Source organism: Euprymna scolopes, chromosome 36, assembly GCF_053919585.1.
Source record: "Euprymna scolopes isolate OS-2025 chromosome 36, ASM5391958v1, whole genome shotgun sequence".
NCBI lineage: Eukaryota > Metazoa > Mollusca > Cephalopoda > Sepiida > Sepiolidae > Euprymna > Euprymna scolopes.
In genome coordinates this window covers 82,742,995-82,760,043 of record NC_136517.1, presented here as the reverse complement: position 1 = coordinate 82,760,043, position 17,049 = coordinate 82,742,995, and the positions used below count along the sequence as shown (strand labels likewise).

General features: G+C 36.7%; 1 protein-coding gene across 1 annotated transcript in view; it reads right to left on the bottom strand.

The window, feature by feature from the left end:
• Positions 1-9,395: 9,395 nt before the first annotated feature.
• LOC145260229 (uncharacterized) overlaps positions 9,396-17,049 on the bottom strand; it is a 21,920-nt gene continuing 14,266 nt past the window's right edge. Inside the window, exons 4-6 of the mRNA XM_080118055.1 lie at positions 16,192-16,799; positions 13,826-13,907; positions 9,396-10,507 (exon numbers count right to left, since the gene is read on the bottom strand). Coding sequence (XP_079974181.1) covers positions 10,397-10,507; positions 13,826-13,907; positions 16,192-16,799 — 801 coding nt within the window. The 3' untranslated portion in view covers positions 9,396-10,396. The remainder of the gene's footprint in view (positions 10,508-13,825; positions 13,908-16,191; positions 16,800-17,049) is intronic.

Below are 17,049 nucleotides of genomic sequence, written 5' to 3'. Positions count from 1 at the left end.
TCTATAAAAGCACGTTCCAACTTTGTCCACCCCATGATGCCCCCTGGGGTTCCTGAAAAAAAATAAATAAATGACACACATTAAGAATCAAACTTTAAGCCCCACCATCTCAAATAAGTCTATCCCTACTGTATCAAATTCAACTTCAATCGTCACCAACGCTCGCAATAGTAACACAATAACATTGTGACTGTAAACAATACTTCCCTCCCTCCTCTCACTCAAGCTTTTATGCAGTTTTTCATCCTGTTTCATTTGCATGTGTGCCCTCTGTTTTCTTGTGATCTCGCAATCTCGTGAGACCACAGTTTATAAAACACCAGGTGCCATCTTTTTTTCTCGTTTCTTACCCAACACTTCCCTGTGGCAAGTCCACCCTTCCTCCGTCATGCCACCGCTCACACACACATCCACGCAATGCACAAATACGCGGACGCTTGCTACTATGATTCAGGTTCTGATTCAGATTCTGGTTCTGGTTTTGGGTCTGGTTCTGATTCATCTTCCGCCGCGTCAAATGAACTATAATCATCACTCTCTGGTCTGTTGATTTCGTTCATCAGTAGCTCATCACTTGAGGATTCATTGCTCTCCTCTATAGTTCTATGATACACCACAGAAGCTGGTGAAGATCGCGCACATGGCGCAGGGTTCCGTCAACTAGGACTGACTGTTAGCTGATCACCCCAGAGATTCGTCCTTGCGTGAATTTGGTGGTGCACCGGTTTCCAGGTGGTCTCACCCAAACTGGATCCCCTACCTCATATTTGTCATGTTTTTTTCTGGTTGACTGGCTGTGCAGCATCAATTCCCTTTAGTCTAACACGATATGTGTATATGGCATTGGCCGGCACTGTTCTAGGTAATTTCCCATCCTTTGGTGTGACGTTATACCAATACGTGGCCTCCATAATGGTACATTGCTTTCTGGCAGCAATTCTCTTAATGCTACGATGGCTCCTCTCAGCAATGCCATTCCCTGATGGCACATGAGTGCATCGCAGCCATAGTCGGACGCCCCATTCATCTAACAGTTGCGGAACATGTTGGCTGCAAAAAAACAGCATCGTTATCCGTCAAGATCTCTTCCGGTGCAACCCGCTCAAAAAAGATGGATGAAAGATCCGAACAACACTTGCCGAGTCCTGTTTAATCATGTGTCGCATACCACAAAACGAGTGAGTCCACAATCGATAAGAGTTAGAAAGGGTTTACCACTGTGATGGGTAATGTCCATCACCACCTGCTGCCACACCTTCTTGACGTCCAATCATCCTTTTCGCCATTGCTCTAGTGCAGGATCAATAGACTGACACGCCTCACAGTGCCTGACAATCTGCCTGACATCTACCTTTGTCACTGCTGGGTCCACACACCTCACAAAATACATTGTTCTCTTGACACCTGGATGTTCGCTCTGTGCATGAATCTTCTGTATTTGACATAGGCTAATCACGCCAATTGCATCTGCGTGAGATCGAGCAGCTCCATACCATCTGTGAGGTACACATTTAGTTGGTCAGCACGATTACAATGTGATGTTATCAGCGTTACCCCCACTGATAGTCCATATTCAGAGATCAGACTCTTCAGCATGTCTAGTCTTTGCCAGATCAACATCTCGCTGGCTGCCTTAGTGCAGATTCTTGTCCGTCCTGAAAGCGTGTCAGACACCCAGTGGTAGACGCAGAGAGAATCCATGTACAGGTGCAGTTTCTTCCATTGCCATTGCAGTACAAGATTTATTCCCTTTACAACAGTGTCCAGCTCTGCTAAGTTGATGTGCTGAGCATCAGTCACGGGTCGCAGCATCTTCAAACATATTCCCTCCTTGCTCTAATATGACTCCTAATGTACATTAAACTTGCATCAACTCACACATTTATGTGGTCTGCATCAACACACCATTTTCCATGGGCAGGGTCCTTCTTGTTGACTCTCTCCAGGGTCTCAGTTACCATCAGAGTTAGAAGAGCATCAGCAAGCACATCATCCCAACCTGCAGTTACCAAATTCGCTCTGCGTTTGATGAGACCCACAGCTACACGGAGCCAGCCACAGGCTGGTAAGTGTCCAACAAGTTTCCCACACCAGGAAAAAATGGTCCGCCTTGTAACAATGTCAGGGATGCCTGGAATCCCACTGCCACACCTCCATCGTAGGGTGCCGTCTTCCTCACAGATGTGTAATCCCAATACAGGAGCTCCATCCCTCAGACGTTCAGGATTCTTGCACTGCAGACCAAACTGAGCCAATTTTTCCCTGACACACGATGCAGATTTTATGTCCTCACTGATGTACACATCGTCAATGTAGGCTGATGTTGCGTCTTCAATTTCTTGAGACAACACCTCATTCACAATGGTCTTCATGATCTGCGGTGCCACATTCAGACCAAAGCCGAGTCGTGTTAGGCAGTACCTCTGACCCCGAAACCACAGTCTGGAACGGTCACAGCATCTCATCTAATCGCACCTGCAAATAAGCCTCCGCAGGTCTAATATTGACACATTGGAGCCCTTCTGGCACCATTCCCTCAGTTTGCTGGCGCACACGTCAGCATCAACAGTGTAAGCCTCAATGTACTGGTTAAGCTCATGATAATCCAGCACTGGTCTTACTTTTGACTTGTTATGCTGGATAACCGCCATTAATGGTATCAGACCCTTGGGTGGAACAAACTTCTTGGTGTAGGGGATCAGCCATCCATCTCGGATCCACACCTCAAGCTCTTGCTCATACTCATCACAAACCTCGTCAGGTATAAGGTATTCTGCGATGCGGTTCTTTAATTCGGTTGGTGCCCTTCCCTCGATCCACTTCCATGACGCAGTCCAGGCTTGCTGGCTTTAGTCATAGCCCACCTTAAAGTCAGGGCGATCAATGTGGATTGCAGCACACATTGGGTTTTTTAAAAAAACGAATGCTCCCATCTCTTTCGATGATCACTCCCCCTAGTGCCTTGATAGCATCGTAGCCCATCAGTACATCGAACCCTAGCAAATCCCCTCGCGTCACCAGCACATTAATTTCCAGAGTCTGTGTGTCTCGCCGCCTATTGTGGTGATTTTAAAATAATTAAAAAATGCTAATGGATCACAGAATGATACCTGTCGGCCACATTACCCCCTCCTGGTGGCTGAGTAATAGTCATTTCAAAAATCTTCATCCTCTCTGCCTCATCCCATTCTTAGACATGGGGAAATAAGACTTTTATTTTTTATTTTTTATTTTTTTTTTAAATTCTTATTTTTCATAATATTAATTTCTTACGCTCGTTCAAGTGGGCATTTTCACGTGTGTCCGGAAGGAGGGGGGGAGGCAAAATAATCTTATCTATAAATAATAGCGGAATATGCAACGATATGTATAATTACGAACAGATGCTGTCTAACCCCTGGAACCGACTGAAGTGATGAGTTGATGCAGCATCTTGAAAAAATTTTAATTACGTTTTATGCATCTGTGAACATCTTTGTAGAAACAGATGCAACGGAAAGATAAAATAAATTGATGAATCCCATTTCATAATTAATTAAAAAAAACAAAAAACATTAATTACTTTAGTCCAGGTCCAACACAATCTGGCACTCATGATGGTATGTGAGCAGCCAGAGTCGAGACGAGCTGAGCAGGGCACTCGGTTCACGTACACAGTTATCGTAGGTTGCGCGTCACTTAGATCTTATCTGGGGTGCAGGGCGGTGCTGATATCCTGCCCTCTGATGCAGAGTTTTGGGCTAGTGTTATATAGTTATATATTGGTTGAAATTGGAATGGAGATGATATATTAAAACGTGTCTATTCATAAAAGATTGAGTGTTTAATTATCTTACCAGAGTTAATGTCGTTGTGTGTGTGATTGTCTACTGGTCTTTCTATTACATATGTTCATATGCTGTTAAGTGTGAATATGTGTGTGACATGTCATGTATCTTCAACATACCTTCTGCCATTTTGTTGGTCCATCTGGAAATTCTCGTCTGGGAGGGATACTGGTACCTGTTTTGGGGGACAAAGATTTATTTCACTCCAAGACAAGAAATTAGTTCTATAGTTTTTTTATTCACCTTCCAGTTTGTTCGCAGAAGATTGGAAAGTGAATTTGGCCTGTGTTGTTTTTCTTCTAGGTCTTATTTCTACCACGTCAGCGTCCCCCCCCCCAGCGAAGGGGAGGAGACAATGGCGAAGCCGTCTGTTCTCTTCCAAGTCCCAACCAAATCTCCACGATTCAGCTAACCTAATCACGTGACTCACACGCAATCCAATCAGCTGATCTTGATTTCCAGTCTACGAGTGTACACTATAACTCACACTCTTCCCCCCCCTCTCTCTCTCTCTCTCTCTCTCTCTCTCTCAATTCTCTAACACTAGGTGCCCTATGTTGCCACATTGGAAACAGCGGAGTTTGCACCTGCCCTTTGTCAGTGCAGCTTCTCACAAAATGATCTCGCCAACTACAGTGGTAACATCTTCCATTAGTTAGTCGCGTGGCTCAGACTGAGCTGCCTTTGTCGCCATCACAACTGATTCCCCCAGGTCTTCCATCTCTGATGTCCATCTCGGACACACTGGTAGAGGTTCTCAACAATTGCTAACATGGGTGGGAAAGCCGGCTACAAATGCATCTGCCAATGTCCTCTCCGACACTCCATTGCCAAACAGCACAGCAAGTTTCTTCAATTCCGCAAAGAACACATCCACGGTTTCTCCCGGCATGAGCTTCCTGGAGGCAAATCTTTCATAAGTTGTGCAAGGATCCATTGCAAATGCCTTATACAGCACATTTTTTGTAGCGGTCACATCAGCCTTCTCAGTGACACTAAGTGCTGATACACAGTCAGAGCGCCCCCAGCCAAGGGAACAAACACTCACACACAGTTTCTTTTATATAATAGGTAGATAGATATGTATATATGTACAGTTTAACAGAAGACAATTAAATGTCTTTATTAAACAAAATATAATTTAATGGCTTCTAGATATAATCTGTAAGCATCTACCGCATGATGGTTGGTAATCATTGTTCTAGTGTGACACTATATCTCAGTGCCACGGTTGCTAACACACTCTTCAGCATGGCCGGGTGGTGATTTGGCCATAACCGTAGAGATATACAGAAATGCAATCCCAGAATTCCCTTTCTTGATCTTTCTCTTTTTTGTCCAGACAACATGGAGTGAGCACGCATGTTTCTGTCTCTCCGTGAACAAGAGGGGGTGACCCCCTCCCCCTCAGCACTAGTTAAGCATAGTTAGTTTAATAATTGTAGGATATGCAAAGTGTAAATTGTTTTTGTAATATCTAGTGTATACATAACGTAAAATAAATAGTTAATTATGTTTCATAAATATTACGATTATGTCGCGTTGTTTGTTTTCTTGTGTCTGCCATGAATGCCTCCAATTAAACAACAAAGTGGTCTGGAGGACAAAGAAAGGAGATTCCAACTAGAATTCCACTGGCCATCTTCACATCTTCATGAGACCACTTCAAAGACATTTAGTGTAACATGTGAAGCCAGTCACACGCCAGTGACCGGCTGATTTTGTTATACTAGTCAATCATTTTATTATTTTTTTTAAATTGGGTCCACCTCCACAATTTTTTTTTTTGTAGGTTTTCGACTATGCTGAATACGAAAATCGCATTGAAATTTTGCAAAAATAAATAGTTATCGAGATATAAAAAGTTGTATTATGCATTGTATTTTTTGGCGGCCATATTTTTTACGCGCGTGCAGTGCCAGTCATAGATGAGTAGATTTGTTGGTGCTAATGCGCTTAAGTTTTATGATATGTTTTTTATTCAGTTATAAGGTTAAAGTACAGAATAGGTACAAAACACCCTCCCTATGTTAAGAATGGCTTTTTAAATAACGTTATTATTTCAGCACAGATCAATAAGTGTATGAGTACTGATTTGTTTATGGCGCGCACACGCGCGTAAAAAAGATGTCCGCCAAAGAATACAGTGCATAATACAACTTTTTATATCTCGATAACTACTTATTTCTGCAAAATTACAATGCGATTTTCGTATTCAGCATAGTCGAAAACTTTTAAAAGTCGTCATTTAAAAGAAAATTGTGGAGGTGGACCTAATCTGAAAATTTATCATCATTTTTTTTATTCAATTTTTGGTAAAGATACTTATTTAAGCATGACCCTAAAATGCATCAAAATGTTTTTACTTGATTTGCGATTTTCAATTGTAAATCATAGTAAAGAAGTACCTTCGTTTTTCTTTGTGTTTTTGCATTGGATACGGACCATTCCGGAAAATATCGGTGCCAGGCAAAACCAGTTGTAAATCGGATTGCTGGCAACGACCCTATATTCCAATCAAAGAATTGAGATCATGAAACAATGAGAGAAATATTTAACTCTGGATTGGAATTGTTAAATGTATTAATCATAATCAGAAGAAGATTGTCGAAATAAGTGAACAGTAATTCCAACCAACGGAATTTTAATATAAAAACATAAAAACAAATACAATCAGAAGACATAGAAGAGAGAAGAGCCAACACACTTCTGCCGTTGCCAGATCGACCATACACACATACCGACCCAGCTCCCTTTTGTCAGACTTCACTGTAAAATAAATAAAACTTTGTTGATTGACAAGTGCTTGTTTGATTACAAAAAACACATTCAGCGTGTATATACAATTGGTTTCAAATATAATAGGCAATACCCTATTCTTCTTCCTACTACCGCTTTATCACAAGAAACGTTGCTAGTCTTTCTCTGCTCTTACGTTATTTTTATAAAAGGTGCTCGACTGAGCACCTTTTTTCTAATGTATTATGCTTTGATCTGCCTCGTAAAACATCTACAACAAAAACTTATCTCTTCTCTCTATATATATATATTTAAACAAAACTTCCATGAGCAAAATTTATTTCCTAAAACTGTCTGCCTGTTGGACACAATATCGCCCTAAGATAGAGTACTGTTGTTGTATAGATGAAGACCAACATCAAGAAAATATTGGATATATTGCATACATGCAATATTGGATCTGGGCAAAACCAGATGTAAATCAGATTGCTGGCGATGACATCAACCCTACATTCCGATTGAAGAACTGAGATCAGGAAACAATGAGAGAAACATTTAACTCTGGATTGGAATTGTTAAAACTAAAAAGCATAATACATTAGAAAAAGAATGTCAAAATAAGTGAATAGTCATTCCAACCAACGGAATTTTTAATATAAAAACATAAACAAAGACAATCAGACAGAGAGAAGAGAGAGAAGCCAGTGATACACTTTTGTTGTCATCCAACCAACCACCTAGCACAACCCATACCATGCTCTCGCTTGTCAGATTGTAAAATAAATAAAACTTTGTTGATTTAACAAGTTGTTGTTTGATTACAAAAACCACGGTCAAAAGATTGTATATACTTTGGCATTCATAAAAGTGCGTCTATAAAATATATAGACGACAATATACTAAAGAAGAACATTCTTTTTTGTTATTATATATTTTCGGGAATTAAGTTGAGCCAAATAGTGCCTTCTGGTCAGGAAGTGGGAAGTCATTTTATGTTAGATTTATATACGGTATACTCGCCACTGCCTTATACATGATTTGGGGAAGGCAAGGGGTAAGGAAGTAAACCCTGACAAAAAATCCAGTTCGGAGTCTCAATAGGTGGATGGTGAAGCCCTGCAACACCTTTCCAGCAACTCCTGTATTGGCTTCCCTTTTCATTGGACTTTGTCTGCAATGCCAAAAAGGGGACCCTGGTAACTGGGCAAACCTAGGTTTTCGTATCACCCGCTCATTCCTGCATTAAGAGAGCCAACTCCATCTTTGATTATTATAGCCGCAGCAGATGCTGCAGTGCACCAGACTAGATGCAGAATTGTCTTATTAGACAGAAGGTTGCCATCAATACGGTATGATTATGTTAACACACCAGTTCTCACCAGATCACCAAAGTTAAGCAACAATGAGCCTGGCCAGTACTAGATGGATAACCATTTAGGAATACTAGATACCACATATGCTCTCTGCTTATAACGGCATTGCTTCCAGTCGTCCTAAACTTATGTATACTTGCAAATGGAATTAAAATAGTGCCAACTCAGGAGAGGTGCGGTTAGAGATTGCGCAACTCTTGTCACAAAAATTTCACACGCAGAAACATTCAGCAAACGCTTTTATTGCATAGCAAAGAGAAAACGATAAATATAGATACACAGAGAAATGGAGAAGATAAAAGAATGAAAAGGAAAAAGAAAGCGTGCGAGAAAAAAATAAATTGATTCAAAATGATTAGTTTCAATGCCGAATTTCACAATGATATAACATGTCATACGCAGGTGTGACGAGTTAGATATAGCGCAACGTTTTTTTTTATTCTTTGGTGAACTTCCGTTAATGTCTGCTTGTAATTAATTTTATTAATACCGCAGTTTGATGAACAATAAAAGATGTTCAAAATGTTGCTCAAGCTTTTGCGATTACTACTTACTAGCATGGATAGCAGGCGTTGCCCGGGTGTTTGGAGGTGTATGTTGAGCAAAAACAATGTGGTAGTAGACAGGCAGGTTCGAATCCATATCGCAAAGGACAAAAGAATAAGAAAATGTGACGTCTTTGCCGTTGCGCCCATCGTCAAACCGGAAGTGACAAAGGTTTAAATTTAGGCTAATCAATCGAAAAAAGGGAATGACATTCGAAAATATTGACGATAAAAGCAACCCCCCTGTATAAAGTGCCAAGTTGAGGGTTAAAGTCTACCAAGACTGAACAAAGCCGTTTTATATCGTAAAGTGAACCAACATAATGTCCAAAATATTTTTAACAATTTATTTAAAAGAATTTTTTTTTTTAAAGATATTTTCATGGTGTTGCTATGTAATCATATAATCACAATAAAAAAAAAAGTAGAATCTTAATTTTTTTTTTTTTTTATCCGTTGTAATTAACTGTAAGTAACTAGCAGAGATCGGGTGGGGGGTGGGGTCTCGGCTTTGCCCGAGCGTAAAATAGGCTTAAATATGTTTAATTTGTCCAGATTTTGTATATATTATTATAGAGCTGTGAATTCAAAAGTAAAAAAAAAAAAGTATTTGGGTGCGATCAGCTAGAATCGAAACCAAAACTGTAGCATTCAAAGCTGGTGGCGTTACTCTGTAACAACGTGGCATGCACATGAACTGATTAAAAATAAAAAAAATTAAAAATTAACTAAGATGAATGTACAACATGTATAACGATTTTTTTTCAATTTTGACTCATTTTTGACCCCTTAAAAACAATTTTAACCCATAAATCCAAAAAAAATCCAATCATTTGAGGACCCTAGCGCGCTACTCTGTGACTTTTAGTTTCGGTAGAGATAGAGTTTGTAAATATGGAGACAGGCAGACAGACATATAGCTGTTTATATATTAGATTATAAAAAAAAAAAAAATACAAAAAATTGAATACCGAAAAGTTAAAATCTTTTATTAAAATAATAAAACAATATACAGAAGTAAGAATTGAGTTTTTAAAAATTAAATTAGTATTTACATTAACATTTAAAAAAAAAAAAAAAAAATCGATAAAAAAAAAAACTAAAACGTTAATCACAGATATAGTAACACATGAATCCTGTTTTTAGCAAGAATCGTGTCAAAATTCTAAAATATTCCATCAGTAGATATGTCGTCTCTTTACATTAGTATCTTCAAGTCTAATGTAAACAAGTTTTTGATGAGCCGTTCCATATAAGTTGCCGCCTTTCCAATTACTAACGGGGCAACTATATTGTCCAATTATCTACTGTACACTCTTTAACCCTTATCCTCGAGTGGCCTCTTGGCCTTGATAAGTGGTGATGCCTATGTAAAAAAAAAAAAAAAAAAAAAAAAAGGATGTCAAAAGAGTGGGTGCAACACTGGTAAGGGTAAGTGTTCGAAATAACAGCAGCCTGAACAGAGCGGAGAGAGAAAAGTTGATAAAACACCGAAGTCTAATGCATGATAATAATGTATGCATGGAGTGGCCCTGCTGTTTCAACCGCATTGGTGACGACGGCTCTCCAAATTATAGATCCATGGTAATCTTGGGAAGACAAGTAAAGACGGTAGTTTCCCCCGTTACTTTCCGTCTTGACTCAAGGGTGTATCTCTCACCATGAGTTAAACATGCCCCCAGATACGAGCCTGGAAATTTCTACGACTCGGCGCGGTACATACAGTGCCTAGCCTTCTCAAATGGTCGCCCAGCTGGTACTGGCCAAGCTCAACGTTGCTTAACTGCATCATACCATTCCCCCCCTTCACTTTTGGTTTCTTGCATCCAAAAAAAAAAAAAAAAAAAAAAAAAAAACGAAAGTCTGGAAAAATTTTGCATCTTCCCAGCATAGGGGTTATTGCACAAGAGGCTTAAGTTGTTAGCATATCTTCATCTATGGTGGGATCATCCGTGTCTGGTTCAAAAAGACTTTCAGAAAGGCAGCCCAACTCGTCATATTCCTTCGGACAGGGGACCACGACCTAAAAAAGAAAAAAAAAACATTTTTCCACGTTACAAACTAGCGTGAAGAGATTTCCAACTAAACTTTATCACTATACTATCAGGGTGACCCAACGTTGCCCAGGATGGAATGAGGATCAACATATGTTTCACACTCCCAATATATTTATTGACATCGAAATCAGTGAAATCGTCCATTTTTCAATCAAATCGATTGATTGCCTGCTCTAGTTGGAGACCCATCACGGTGTACCAGGAGGAAACTTCACATGCCTCCCTGCAGTGACTGATCCACAATACATTGTAGTCTACATTGCACTGTAGAGAACCTTCTATTGATTTTATAAATATTATTTTTATATATAACAGTTTGAATTAAAGTTTAAAATGCAAAAGACAAGTATCATGGTTTAATTGTGCTCTAAACAGAAACATTCATTACAAATGCGCCCTTGTCATACCAAAGAATCTACTGTTGATTTTATATGCTTGACCTTAAAAGAAAGCTCACATGCCTCTTGCAGTGACTTAGTTCAGAGTATATTGTAGTCTACATTACACCGTAGAGAACCTACTGTTGATTTTATAAAATTATTTTTTTATATATGATGGCTTGAATTAAATTTTAAAATTCAAAAGTCAAATATCATGCTTCAAGTGTGCTTTAAACAGAAATATTTATTTCGAACGTGACCCTGTCATATTAAAGAATCTACTGTCGATTTTATATGCCTGGCCTTACTGCTTGTGCAGTGATAATGGCTTGAATTTAAGTTTAAAATAAAAAAGTCAAGTATCAGGGTCAAATGTGCTTTAAGCAGAAACATTCTTTTCGAATGCGCCCCAGTCATATCAAAGAACCTACTATTGATTTTATATGTCAGGCCTTTTGGCTTGTGTGGTAATAAAACTTCTCCAATGCACTTGTGATGTTAGGCCGTGTATAGTGTTAATTTTGGTCGAAATCGTTTGTTCCTTCTTCCATCGGATTATTTCGATTATCAGTTATCGATATTTGTCAAAGACATTCTGATACAAAATCTATCTAAGAATACTGCCAGGCACATAAAGTACCTCTGTGTGAAATATCATAAAAAGCAGCCAAGCCATTTTCGAGTCCATAGGAAACAAACACACAGACAAAGTTCCTTTTATAGCATAGTAGAGATAATTCACAAACAGCACAAGGAACAAAATGTAGTATCTGTTCTGCTGTTTTTTGGGCAGGAAAAGGGTGTGATACTATAAATGTCTCCTCACATAGAGCAAAATGCCTATAGCTAATACATACTTCAGCTCTATGGTTAAGCAATCTATCTTTGTCTGGGAATATAATTATAGCTAATTTCTCATCAAGGCAAAGAAAACAGGTAGGGTTGTGCAGCTATCTTTATGATGCTTCATTAGTATTAGGTTATGTTTTTTAATGGATAGAACATGTTCGGTTATGATTTATTAGCAGAGCAAAAGTATAGTGAAAAGACGATGGGGGGGGGTGCTTAGATCTTTTCAAACTCTCAAGATAGAAAGACACCTCACGGTCGGTGATCAGTTTCTGAACAATCAACCTGACGTCCTGTGTCACAAAAGGAAAAACCATCATCATCGCAAACATTAATTAATGATAAACGAATTACCTCCCTTTATAGTCGCTTGTTATTAGTTAAAAATCATTTAAATTCTCAAAAATTTTTTAAACCAAAAAACAAAGACAAAGCATGACTGTCTGTTTATGGTTTCAAATTGGTTATTTTATTTTATAATAAAAAAAAGTCATGTTGAGAGGATATTGTAATTTTTTTTATTATTTGTTTTATTATTATTATTTAATTTTTTTATTATTATTATTATTTAATTTATTATTATTATTATTTAATTTTTTATTATTATTATCATTATTTAATTTATTATTATTATTATTATTTAATTTTTTATTATTATTATTTATTTTTTTTATTATTATCTATTTTTTTTTATTATTATTAAATTTTTTATTATTATTATTATTATTTGATTTTTTATTATTATTATTATTTAATTTTTTTATTATTATTATTATTATTTAATTTTTTTATTATTATTATTATTTAATTTTTTATTATTATTATTATTTAATTTTTTATTATTATTATTATTTAATTTTTTATTATTATTATTTAATTTTTTTAAATTATTTTTTATTATTTGATTTATTATTATTTATTTTTATTATTATTATTTAATTTTTTTTTTTGTTATTTTTTTATTATTTAATTTTTTTATTATTATTATTATTTAATTTTATTATTATTATTATTATTTAATTTTTTATTATTATTATTTTATTTTTTTTATTATTTTTTTATTATTTAATTTTTTATTATTATTATTATTTAATTTATTATTATTATTATTATTTAATTTTTTTAATTATTTTTTTTATTATTTTATTATTTATTTATTATTTAACTTTTTAAAATTATTTTATTATTATTTTTTATTCTTTTTAAAATTAAAAAAATGTGCAATTATAATTTATATGAAAATTAATCCGAAAAAAAAAAAAAAAAAACACAAACAAAAAACAATGTGTTGTGTGTTGAATTTTCGTTGAAAAAAGCGTCAATTTTTAAAATTAATTCTTTTAAGCTTTAAAAGGTTAAAAAAGAATTTACTAAAACAATTCATCGGTATTTGTTTTATTTTTATGGCGCTAATGCCACTTGGCCCACTTACTGATGCGCGCTATTTTTTTTAAATCGTATTTCCAAGTTTAATTAAAATTTATTATATGTTTTTTTTTAATCAATTGTAAGTTTAAAGTACAGATTAGGTACAAAACACCTTCCCCTCCCCATGTTAAGAATGGCTTTTTAAATAATAACTTTATTACTTCAGCACGGATCAAAAAAGTGCATGAGTACCTTTTTTATTCATTTTATTTATAACGTATTTTACAATTTTTCAACTAATTAAATTTTTTTTTATTTTTATTACATTTTCACCCCAAACAAGGCACATTGCCACTTTGATATAGGGGGCTACTATCAGGGACATAAGCTACAGGGGTACTATGTAGGGAGTTGGGCAGTAAGATGTCGGCTCACGTTACACTTGAACTTCTGCATGTCAGTACAGTTGGGGAAGCAGGGAGCCGGAATGGAATTCCAAAGTTTAGCGGTTCTGGGGAAGAAACTACTGGAGTAGAAAGCTCTACATATAGGGATCTCCACTGTGTATGGGTGGGATTTAGCTGCTTGTCGGGTTTGTAGAGGGTATTTACGTCGTGGGGGCACAATTTCCGCGAGTTTTGCTAGTAAACAAGAATTGAGGTTACGAAACAAAGGGAGATTACTCACATCGTCCAAGACTAGCCATTCAACTCTTTCTCGAGATATTTCTAAGAAAGGGATAATGTTCTGCAACTCGTCTGGATAACACCTGAAAAAAAAAAAATGTAAATCCAATTAATTTATGTTTCTGAATTTTGGAGATGAAGAATTATAATTTGTATTGCTTGACGACACCAAGTGCATACATGGGAAGAAAGAAACAGGAAATCGATCTTTGATGAAACGCAAACTCCCCTACCTTCTTTATGAATTGCTTGAAGGCGTCATCATACTATTTTTCTGAATTTTTTAGATGAGCATTGATAATTCGTATTATTGTGATTATTCAGACTGCTGTTCTCATTTATTTATTTATTTGTTTATTTACATAGGAGTCACCACTTATCAAGGCCCAGAGGCCACTCAAGGATAAGGGTTAATGAATGTACAGTAGTCAATGGGACAATATCGTAGTAATCGTTAATAGTGAAAATTTGGTAAATTGAATTACTTAAAGGGAACGGCTCATCAAGAATTTGTTTACGTTGGACTTGAAGACGACCATATATTGTAGCCAATTCCAATACAAATTCCGATACCTTAAAAAGTTCCACTTTTCTCGATTCCCGAGTCTGATTACGAATAATCATCCCAACACTAACTTTCACCTAGCAATTTAATAAAACCAAGAGATGCCATAAAACTTGAATTTAACTTGAAAATTTTATTAAAAAAAAAGAAAGAAAAAAAGCGCGATCCATAAACTGCACAAGTACCAGCACACATTTTTTTTTTAAATGTACAAAAACAAGAAAGGTCAAGAATAGAAAGACAAAGGAAGGAGGGCATTGAATAGACTTCTACTGAAAGGGTGCACCTTGAGGGTGGCTTATAGCTACTCAAATTCTAGTGACCGATCATAAATCAATGATAAACTGCTGTTAATATAACGCAAAATTATCTTCAAATTTATTGAAAGAAGCAATGGAAAGTCACACATTTTAGAAAACATTTTTTTATGAATTTAAACAAGAAAATCTGAAAACCTGAAAATGTTTTTAAATGATGAAATCACTTTTATTTACTTTTTTTCTTTTTTTTTTTTTTTTTGTTAAAGTCCGAATTTTCGCGAAATAACCTGCCTTTATCAAGGAGATGTCAGTCCGATTAGGGTTTTTTTTTTTTTTTTTTTTTTTTTTCATAATCTTATAAGAGGTCGAAGCCTCCCGAAGAGAAAATATGTCTTTTATCGGTGCTGGTAAAGATCCGTGTGTGTGTAGTCGTTTGGTTTAAACACAAAATTTAAGCAATGGAAAGTAGTCACACATTTTAGAAAACAATTTTTTTATTATGAATTTAAATGAGAAAATTTGAAAACCTGAAAATGCTTTTAAATAATAAAATCATTTTTATTTACATTTTTTTTTTCTTTTTTTAATTTCGCGGTTAAACCACGGACCTTAAACAGCAACAGCACCGATAAAAGACGTATTTTCTCTTCGGGAGGCTTTGACCGCTTATAACAACATTATGAAGAAGAAGAACAAGAAGAAAAAAAAAAAAAAAAAACTTAATCGGACTGACATCTCCATGATAAAGCCAGGTTATTGGCGAAAATTCGGACTTTAACAAAAAAAAAAAAAAGAAGAAAGTAAATAGAAATTAATTTATCATTTAAAAACATCTTCAGGTTTTCAAATTTTCTCATTTATTGAAAGAAGTTAGAAATGCTGGTTTTAACTAAACTGACTAATTTGGGGACACCGGCCAGAATGTAAAGGGCAGGAGCTGCCAAAAACAGCCTATCCTGCCTTGACAGAGTACAAAATAGACTTTGTGGTTTGGTGGGGGTGCCCTTTTCTCTTCCCTGCAGCCTCTCTCCCACGGAAGAGACGTTGCGAGCCTGTCTTTGTTTTATCGTTGTTTCCATTGCAAGTGCAAATCTGAGCTCCAATCCCTCGTCCCCCCCCCCCTCGCCAATCTTTCACGAGAAACACCCGTCTGGCTTACACTACTGTCAACAATTTTCCCCACTCTTTATCTGTGCCTAAATCCAAACGTAGATTCCATGAGCAGAGCTTCTTTCTCAGAAGTGCACGACTGTGGAACTCTGTTCCGTTCGCCTGTTTCCCACTTGACTACAACTTGGATGTCTTCAAGTCCAACATAAACAAATTCCTGACAAACCGCCCCCTTAAGTAAGACACTATCAAATCTCCAATACTAATGATTACTACAATACTATCTCCTTGATTACTGTACACGCAATAACCCTTATCCTTGAGTGGCCCCTGGGCCTTGATAAGTGGTGACTCCCATGTAAAAAAAAATCATGTCTATTACTCTATTGACTATGAACTCCAATGGTTAGAATGTTCTCGCTTTGTACTTACCCAAATCGTTCGGAATACATAATATCCTGTACCAGTTTCTCAAGGGCCATGTATTCAAATCTTTCACAGGTAAACTTTCCGTTGACTCCCTTGATGAAAACTTTCACATCTTCCTTGTGGTAATAACGTTTCCGCAAATCTCCCCAGATCTGGTCGCTGAAGACAATGCTGTAGGGCAGGATCCGAAGAAACGTGAAACAGGACGGAATTATGCTGGTGCAAGCAAAGTGCAGCATCCGTCGGTTGGATTTCCGCTGTCGTCCTAGACAGCACGACAGGATTTCAAGCCCCTTCGGCGACGTAAGGTAATCCTCGCAGACAAACATGACGATTTGGTCCGCCTTTTGTATGTGATCGAACGAATTTTTGTCAGGTTTGTTGAGTAACATTAAATTGATCCAGGGAATCTCATGCAGGAGGATGTCGACAAACAAGCCAGCAATCCGACGGTCGTAGTTGCTAAAACAAACGAGGATGTTGCAAGGACTTTCAAGAGTCTCAAGTTGCGTCATCGATATAACCATGCCATGTTGTTCGAAAAAATTTTCATGGAACTGCTCTTGTCTGTAATCACGTAGTATTGTTTTGAAACACTTATTACTGTCCATCTAAAAAAAAAAAAAAGCAAACAAAAAAAAAATGACATATTATTTAATTGGAATTCATTATTGAGATGAGTATTATTTATTAATTTTATTTATTGCTGACTATTATCCTCATCTTTCTTAGTTGTTGTTTCACGACGTTTCGGCCAACTATTCCTATGGCCTTCGTCAGGTGGTAACCGCGACGAGATAGGAACTCTGAATCTCCTAACTGCATCTTCAGCAATTACTGCCATCCATAGTTGTTGTCGTC